The sequence below is a fragment of the Gigantopelta aegis genome, chromosome 8 (assembly GCF_016097555.1).
Source record: "Gigantopelta aegis isolate Gae_Host chromosome 8, Gae_host_genome, whole genome shotgun sequence".
NCBI lineage: Eukaryota > Metazoa > Mollusca > Gastropoda > Neomphalida > Peltospiridae > Gigantopelta > Gigantopelta aegis.
This window is the reverse complement of record NC_054706.1, coordinates 62,898,553-62,908,330: the sequence shown is the minus strand read 5'-3', so window position 1 is coordinate 62,908,330 and position 9,778 is coordinate 62,898,553. Positions and strand designations below refer to the sequence as shown.

At 39.8% G+C, this 9,778-nt stretch overlaps 1 protein-coding gene across 1 annotated transcript; it reads right to left on the bottom strand.

Annotated features, from left to right (window-relative positions):
• Positions 1-161: 161 nt before the first annotated feature.
• LOC121378652 (neuronal acetylcholine receptor subunit alpha-7-like) lies at positions 162-7,895 on the bottom strand. Its single transcript, XM_041506924.1, has 4 exons — positions 7,797-7,895; positions 4,850-4,983; positions 2,978-3,129; positions 162-1,565 (listed from the first exon to the last, which is right to left on the bottom strand). Exons 1-4 carry the CDS (start codon positions 7,840-7,842, stop codon positions 1,220-1,222), a joined length of 678 nt encoding a protein of 225 aa, XP_041362858.1. The 5' UTR covers positions 7,843-7,895; the 3' UTR covers positions 162-1,219.
• Between the last annotated feature and the right edge of the window lie 1,883 nt (positions 7,896-9,778).

The window sequence follows — 9,778 nt, the reverse complement described above, 5'->3', positions numbered from 1 at the left end:
ATTGTAAGATAAATTATATACATGACATTGTATACATATGTATCAGTTAGAAAAAAACAACATTTAAATTTATGTGAAACCTCTTTGTAAGATAAATGGTAACTAATGGCCACTATTCTCATGTAGTATTCTCTAATTATACATAAACAACAAACCAGACATTTTTTTTTTCAAACATTTTAATGAATTAATGGGTTTCGTTAAAACAACTAGTAATTACTGGAAATGACTAAAGGTACATAGTTATATAGTTGTAATATATTGTAATGTGCAATATTTCTTAATTATGATTTTTTATTTAAGTTTATTTTGTTCTTTACAGAGATGTGGCTAAAGTCTATCCTTAAAAGTATGGACAATACGGTAGCCAGAAGGTATGTGGTTCAAACAATAGTGGATCAGGGGTTAGGACAAAGGGGTCAGGCTACCCCGTTGCCGTAGGATGGCGGGACAAAGTCGGGCCCAAAGACGATTGGCTCTTTGATGTGGTAGTCTAAGCTGTTTGAGAAAACTATTATGTCTTTTGGCAGTTTTCAGGCCCATAAAACCCGGGGTGGGGTGGGAGCTGTGCCGACCCAACCACTCGAGGACGAAAATGTACATGTTTTTATCTCCTACTCTCTCTATATAAAGATACAAATATGGCTTGGGCACCCCTCCTCACCCCCCCCCCCCCCCCCGACCTCGAAATTGTTTGTCCCACTTCAGATGTCGTTCCTACGGACCTGATGTTGGTAATGACGGAGCCACATAGACTATCATTGCCCATTAGAAGTGATGCTTATGTTGACTTAACCAAAGAGAGAGAAAAACACGTATGTTACCAGTATTACTACGGCATTTGATATATGAGCCATGAAATACTGGATGAAAAGGTAAATAAGCCAATGGTTCCATAGTTTTAGCGACGTATACGTCATTTACTAACATGAACACCTTTGTCCACCAACCTAGAAACCTGAGAAACATTTTAATAAATAAAGGGAAATTTTGGTTATAAAGTATAGTAAAACTGCTTCTTTCAATTTCTTAAATGTGCAAGTGGAACTCTATGTAGCATTATTTAACCTATAGTCTACACTTAGAACTTTCTACCTACGCTCCGAGGGATCTCAAAAAGGACTTCAACCCTATGACCCTACTGATTCGTTAAGCGCGCGCGCCCTACCCACTAAGCTAAACCTCACACCCCAGCTACGTCCAACTTCCAGCAAATCTCTCAGTCCTGCCTTTGCCGAAATCTCAACGTGTACGTGATATCGGAATACGCTTCCGGGCAGCACTCGTATTCCACCACATTGAGTATGGCGGTGGAGTTGACGATCTCCCACGCAGGATTTTCCTCGTAGGCGGAAAAATCAACCGTGGTCGTATCAAGCTTTCGCTGGAGGTCGAGTTGTTGGTTGTTGTAGACCCAGGACCCGAATTTCATCTTGCATTCCAGTATGGCGTCGTGCTCGCTGGATCTACGGCAGGGGGTTCGAAATCGGATTGTGTTGAAAGTCCATATGCTTCCATGATTCCTAACCGATGCCAAAGTATCTTGGGTTGCATCAATAAAGAGACTAAAACGAAAAATAACAAGCATTTTGAGAGTACTGCTAAAGCGGTATAGGGCCCCTATGGGGCCCAACATATTAATGTGTCTACTAAATTCAATCCGACGACATATAACCGTAAATAAAATGTGCTGAGTGCGTCGTCAAATAAAACATTTCCTAAATTCAAGGGCCATTTGTAAAAAGTGAGTAAAACTTGATCTGTAACAGTACATAATAAAAATATATACATAATATAAGCTCAATATCTCAAGGCATTGTGAAAGAAAAATAAAAGATCCCCCCCCAAAAAAAAAACAAAAAAACAATAACAACAACAACAACCCCCCCCCCCAAAAAAAAAAAAAAAAAAAAAAAAAACCCCAAAAAAACCCCCAAAACATCCGGAATTGTTTTCCGTTTCTCCTAAATTCAAGGGCCATAACTCAGTCATAAATGGGTAAATCGCCATGAAAGTGAAACGTGATCTGTCACTACATGATAAAACTATACACAAAATTTCAGCTCAATATCTCAAGGCATGAAAAAAAAAAACATGCGGAAAAATATACATGGTGCAGGCGGACGGACAGACAAACAGACAGAACGAAGGACGGAGATGACACCTATAGTCCCCTCCGGTTAGAAATGTAATGTAATGAAAGCTCGATATTTCGACGGTGGCTGTCTCAAATATAAACTTCGAACAACATTCGGATAAATTTAGTTTTACAAAGAATTGTCGAAACGATTTCATTTTCAAAATCATTTCAGTTCAAACATAATGTGAGTGGCGATGAAAACTGGATCGTTAATGTGAAATGCAAAGCTGCGAATTTTGTTTTGTTCGAAAATGCCATTGTGAAAGAAAAATAAAAGTTTTACTCACTTTTTACAAATGGCCCTTGAATTTAGGAAATGTTCGAACTTTGTAGCAACATCGATGTTTTTTATATAAGAGTAAATGTTGTTTTCCAGATTCGGTCATTTTCGTTTAATTTGGGCAAACACCAGTGTGCACCTCCTCTCCCCCAAACAAAAATGGGAGCCGTACGCCATTGTTTATCATTTGTACAGATCTCATGAATGAAACTAGTGTGCGAAGCCATTTATTTTCGTTTGTTTAATGACACCACTAGAACACAATGATTTATTAATCATCGGCTATTGAATGTCAAACATTTGGTCATTTTGACATTTAGTCTTAGAGAGGGTACCCACTACATTTTTCCACTAGTAGCAAGGGATTTTTGTTTGTATGCACCATCCCATAGACAGGATAGCACAAACCATAACCTTTGATATACCAGTCATGAAACAAGACATAGCCCAATGAGCCCACCGACGGGGATTGATCCCAAACCGACCGCGCTTTACCACTGGGCTACGTCCCGCCCCCTTGGGCAATATGTTGCGATAGCAACAGACAATGTATTTACCTGTTATAGAGCACGATGTCCGGCTTCCACATAACGTCCTGGGGCAATCGGATTTCATCGACACCGTAGAGTTCCGGGTCCCATGAGAATCGGCTGTCAGTCCATTCCAGTTGAAGCCAAGCCAGGGCGTCAATGTACATATCTTTGGTGTTCTGAAAAAAGAAAAAAGAAAGAAAGAAAGAAAGAAAAAAAACCTTGTTGTTACCGGTCTCGGTGGTGTCATGGTTAAGCCAAACGAACATAAGGCTGGTAGGTACTGCGTTCGTAGTCCGGTACCATCTCCAATCCAGAGAGAGAGTTTTAACGACTCGGTGGGTAGGTGTAATACCACTTTTCATCTCACTAATCACTAAAAACGAACAACTAACCCACTGTCCTGGACAAACAGCCCAGATAGCTGAGATGCGTGTGCCCAGGACAAGATATATATATATATATATATATATATATATATATATATATATATATATATATATATCCGTATAATTTCGTACGTATTAGGTGATAACAACAGTACTGTGAGCTGCTACAAGCATTAGGACCGCCGACATCCAAAAACACATATGATATTTAGATATTGATATAATAAGAAAAATAATTTAATTAATAATTCTGTAATTTTCATTAAAAAGCTATGCTACAATGGCTAGTCTAGGGTATCTTAAAATAGAGAATGATACATGAGTGGCCGTTTGATAACATTTATCTTACAACGAGTTGTAAGATAAATGTTATCTAACGGACACGAATATCCTAAAAAACATATCCTAAAAAACAGGTTTTAAGAAAAAATTTAACATCTTTTTCAACTAAAAGTTATTTACACCATTGGGTGTATGGCAATGATGACTAGGGCTCAGATTGTCTAAGCTATCTTAGCCCTACGGTATTGTAAAACCGCAGTAGGCTATGGCTTGCGACGTTGTGACGTCATAGCTTACGAAGGGTTTACGATATCGTAGCGCTAAGATAGCTTTAAAAATCTGTATCCTGGTCATCACCTAGGGAGCAAACAGTTGAAATTGTTAACCACGTACATGCATAATTAGGTATGTGTTATCAAAAATAACGAATGATGTTCTCACCAACGGGTGTGTAAAGCTACGGTCACACCATGCGTAAGACGTCGTACGACCACCTGCGATGGGTGAATTTCAGGTGATCGCGAACCATCGGGGGGGGGGGGGGGGGGGGGGTGTTGGTAGGGGTTTGTGGGTGAGGGGGTGAATCGTGCGTAATCGTGCGACGTTGCACGACGTCTCAGCTATCGTGGGTCCTAACACGACGTCTTGGCGGTTTTTGGTCATGTTCAAAAACCTGGCTGCGATTCCCGGGATTGTAGGGTATCGTACGATGTCGCACGACGTCATGCGACGTCGCGGCTAATCGTACGATATTTTCACATGTTCTCACCTGGAAATATTAATTAAAGACGTCGCATGACTTTCCCACGATGTTGTGCGATGGTCGTGCGTTCAACTTGAGATTTATTTCAGAAAGGTTTATCTACCTGACCAGGGTATATATACTGGGGTCCACAGGCATCACTTCAGAAGCATCGACATCTTGTGCACCATCAACATCAACTTTAATCATTTCCTTCGATGATGTCAGCTTCTCGGCAGACAATCGTAGTGAAGTCGTACGACCTCGTACGACGGTCGTACTATGTCGTACGATTTCCCTACGATTGTTTCAGATGCGTCGCAAACCCATCGTTTCCAGTGTGACCACACAACTAAGATTGTAATATCGTAGCCGAATTGGGGACAATCATTGATATCTAGAATCCCACCCCATCGCACGACGTCGTAGCTCGGTCTGACCAAGGCTTAAGAAAGACAAAAGACTTCTGTGTGGTCATATACTTACAATCTCCAACACGTTGGTAAGGATCAAGTTCATTTTCACGGTAGCGGGTGTGCTGTTATTAAACATCGGGATAGTTGGTGGAGGCTTATCGGAAACCAGGCTTTTATAAAGTTGGTCGTACATTAGTCCATTCGCTGAAAATGGAATGAACTTGTTACGGGTTAGCCAGCAGTTTGTCTAGTTAGTGCCTCCACAAATCCAAAATATTGGACTCGAGTATTTGACGTTCAAACTCGACCCGAGTACCCATAAGATGATAATGAGACTAAGGAATAAAGTAAAATAGCATTATGCATCTTAATTCCAAATCATGCCATTGTATTGCGTTTCACACATTCGACTTGTATTTTCCCTTCATGTCTCATAGCCTAATATATGTAACCGGAGGCAAAACATATGGCATCCTTACGTAACAAATATAATTAAATGAGAGTGCTCTTCCTTGCACGGGTACTCAAGTCCTGTTAGACTCGGCCCGTGCCCGAGTATTCGAGTACTCGTGGAGACCCTGCTGTCTAGCCATCGACTATTTGAAATGTTCTCAGAAAATTAAAATGGGTTTCAAATTTCAAATTTTCTTCAAAATTGTCATATGATTAAAAATACTTGATTCAAGGAATTTATTACATGTACCTATTTTCTTTACATGGAAACTACATGTATATAAACTAACAGCAACGATAGCAGCAGCAGCAGCAGCAGCAGAAGCAGAAGCAGCAGAAGCAGCAGCAGCAGCAACAACAACGATGGCAACTAGACTAAACAAAGAAGTCTGCTAAATATAATAGGTTTTGTCAAATAAAATAAAATAAAAATTAGGAAAACGAAACCCAACACTTGGTATAGAGAAAGACGAGGACAGAAGAAGAAGAAAAAGAAAAGAAAAAAAGGAAAAGAAGATTAAGGAGTAGATTGAGAAAGTGTGTGTGTGTGTGTGTGTGTGTGTGTGTGAGAGAGAGAGAGAGAGAGAGAGAGAGAGAGAGAGAGAGAGAGAGAGAGAGAGAGACCACATGCTAGGTTTACAGAACAAGTATCAAGGGCTCGTTGTAATGCACTTTCCCATAGACAGGACAACACGTACCACGACCTTTGATATACCACTGGTAGGGATGGGAAACAATAAGTCTGTTGGTGGCGATGGATCCCGTGACCCACTGCATGCCAAGCTACACCCCGTCCCTCTATGTCGTTAAATGGTGCGTCGATAGATCGATAACTAGTTTAACGTGCTCATATACCACTAGGATTTCGAACACGCCCATCCAGAGTCCGACCTCCGATAAGATCAGTGGCCTGACTCGGTATGTGGGTTGGTGTAGAGTTGAAAATGGGCAGACGTTTTAAAATAGTAGTCAGTAAACAAGTTAATAGAATTTAAAAAAAAGAAAAAAAAAAGAAGTTATAAGTCAAAAATAAAAAGAATTGACTGCTCGGCCGAATATTTATATAATTTGGAGCATTTTAGGACTGTCCGAAAATAAATAAGAGAAAGAAGAGAGGATCAGACTATTTAATAATATTAAAAATAAAAAGTAATTTCGACATAAAATTTTGAACGAAGGTCTAAATGTTTAAAGACTGATGTGGGTCCTAGATATTATTTTAACGTGCTCATATACCGCGAAGGTTTTGAACACGTCCATCCTGGATTTAGCCTCTGACTTCGCCAGTGACTAAGTCCAGGAGAGGACGAGGGAGGGTAAGCTTAAGGTGGGCGAAATTTGGAATACAAATTTAGAGATTAGGTCAAGGACCTAAAGCCAGATTGGAGACCTAATAACATTCTACGCATGTCTGGAACAAAAAAAAAACTTTTGAGTGCACGGCCAGAAATGTTTTAAGGTGCTTTGAGCTATTTAGACGGGCTGCAAAAATAGAATGTATCTGGCTATTTATATAAAAAAAAAACCCCATAAAATCTCGAACTGCGGTCAAAAGATTTAAAGTCCGACTGGTGCTTCGAAGGAAGGACATGGATAATATTGCTGATCAGTTTAAAATGCTTTAATATTAAAACAACAACAAACAACAACAACAACAAACAAAAAAGAAACAAACAGACATGCTTTTGTACAGGGCCGTAGCTAGGATTTTTGTATGGGGCAACTGAGTAGTTAATAGTCTAAAACGTTTGAATAAAAAAAATTCCGGATTTTTTTCCTTGCCACCCCCACTCCACCCCCGCTAGCTACGGCCTTGTTGTCTGTAGCTTTATGTGAGCATTTTACCTCCTAGGGACCATTTTACCATCTGTGAGCCCAATGGCTATTTCTCGTTCCAGCCAGTGCATCACCACTGGTTTATTAAAGGCCGTGGTTTGTATTATCCTATCTGTGTTACTACTAGAAATATATAGCGGATTTCCTTTCTAAGAAAACATGTTAAACTTGCTAAATGTTTGACATCCAATAAACGATGTTTAATAAATCAATGTGCTCTGGTGGTTTCATTAAACAAAAACAAAGTTTAACTTTAACTGTAGCTTTAAGTAAGCAACTTAATTCCCAGGAGAGCGGGATTTATTACAATCGGTTGAGTGCTGGCTTAAGGTGCTTGTGCGCAGGATCGAACCACCTCGGTGGATCCATTCAACTGATTAATTTTTTTCTCCTTCCACGTAGTGCACTACAACTGGTCAAAGGTCGTGGTATGTGCTTTCCTGTCTGTGGGAAAGTGCATATAAAAGATCCCTTGCTGCATTAAGAAAATTTTGCGGGTTTCCTCTGATGACTATATGTCAGAATTACCAAATGTTTGACATCCAGTAGCTTATGATTAATTAATCAATGTGCTCCAGTGATGTCGTTATACAAAACAACTTATAAGAAAATGTAGCGGGTTTCCTCTGGTGACTATGTGTCGGAATTACCCAATGTTTGACATCCAATAGACGATGATTAATAAATCGATGTGCTCTCGAGGAGTCGTTAAACTAAACAAAACTTACCTCCGAGGAAGAAAAGACAACTCAGTAAAAACAAGATAGCGGCCATGTTGTGTATGTGGAAAGTTGGTTTCAACTGCACTACCCTAGATGATACATTCACCCTTGACTTATATACGCTTGGGTTTGCCAGATAAATGCACCTATTATATACAGCTTTCATATAATTACACACGACAAAAAGGTCAGTCAATATAGGGAGTGTTACAATTTGAAACCGATTAACACGTAGATCGTATTATTTCATTTTCCCCTGCTAAAACAAATGTATGTCTCATCCGGTCACACACAACAGTAACCTTTACTAAATTAGCATATTAAAAATACATCTTCTGCTTCAGAATATCTGTATATTCCAAAAAAACACCCCGCACATTCGTTTGAGAACTGTTGGTTATCGAGACAAGCTCTAGATATTTATAGACCGTATTTTCCTGTTTTAAACTACACAAACGTTAGCTTCTCTCTGTTATAACCGTATCCAAATGTGTGTTGCAGGTTTGTAGATTAACTAAACTTAGTGTCCATTTTTACGGGCTGAAACTAGGGTCTGTGCCTTTAAACGCAAATATTTGGTCATACAATATTTAATTTCTAAAATGTTACGGAGTAATAGTAATAGTCATCTAGTCATAAGGTTTTACGTGCACCTTCATAGAAAACGTCTGTAGCGCATGCCTGTCATAGGTGCAGATGTCGACTTGCGCCCACTCCTTCGTCCAGGACAGACAAGATGTTGGATGTGGTGGAGGGGACACGAGCAAGTGAGCACAAGCAACCCGACCACGGTCGGTAGCGGGCGGCGTACGGAGGAAGGTGGATTCAGGCACTTGATGCTGAATAATGGCATCAAGGCCACACTTAGAAAGACTAGCTACGCCCCTGGGGTTCACCGAGCTGGCCCGACCCTACCCACTAATAAACACTGTGACTGAACATGCTCTTAATTTCTTTTCGCCTGTGGCGATATTAATTGTTTTAGAGGGCTGTGTGCAGCGTGGTTACGTAATACCACCGCGCGACGGTGGTCGAGCTGTTCCCAATATGCACTTAAGACCAGATGGGCTTTGTTACGTAATACCTCCGCGCGACCGTACCCTCTTAATACACACCCAAACCAGGTGTGGAGGCCATGTGGCCAGTAGTTACGTAATACCTACGATAGTGCGGTTTTACGACCTTGATTTTTGGCGAACTAGGCGACAGTAAGTCTGGCCATCTAAGGAAAAATATGCCGTCTTAGTCGCTGTGGAAATATCACTTGTAGGTATTCGGTACCGCCTTGTACCCCCAGGCGATATTCGGTTTTGTAATAAATAGATAGGATTTAGAGATATCGGGGAGAAACATATTGGAAGGCTACCAGGGAACGTTAGTCCGTTTGGACTGGTAAATATATCATTTCTGCTCTGTTGTATAACCTTGATGTGATTGATGTGACTTTAAATATTTTAATACTGTATTATACCAATATTATTTAGACAGTGTTTCCGGTAACTGACGAAGTAAATTGTAGGCTTCACTGTTCTAAAAATATAAAGCTTAGCCGGTCATCCTAGAGGACCTAGGTAAACTGTATGTTATTGTCTTTACTGTGATAGGTACCAGTATTAATTCTGTATTACAAGGTTACTGAATGAGTAGTTAAGGGTTAATTAAAAATTAACCAAGTAGGAATAGAGTTGTAATTCCTTTATTAATTAAGATCCCCTGGAAGCGTTTCTCAATTATCACACGTGTGGGTGTTGTGTCACGGTGAAGTCATTAGAATATTGTGTAACCTAGACACCTAGTGATTAACTAATAAAGTGATTAGTTCTGGGTTGCTATTATATTGTTGTTGTTAATTAACTACTGCGGCAGTATATTTGCCAGCTTAAGGTTAATACAGATTCCAAAGTGTATTGTGTTTTGTTGTGTTTTCTAGTGAACTAACGTGCTATATTATATATACTTTATATAAGATCGTATCTCTGATTATACCT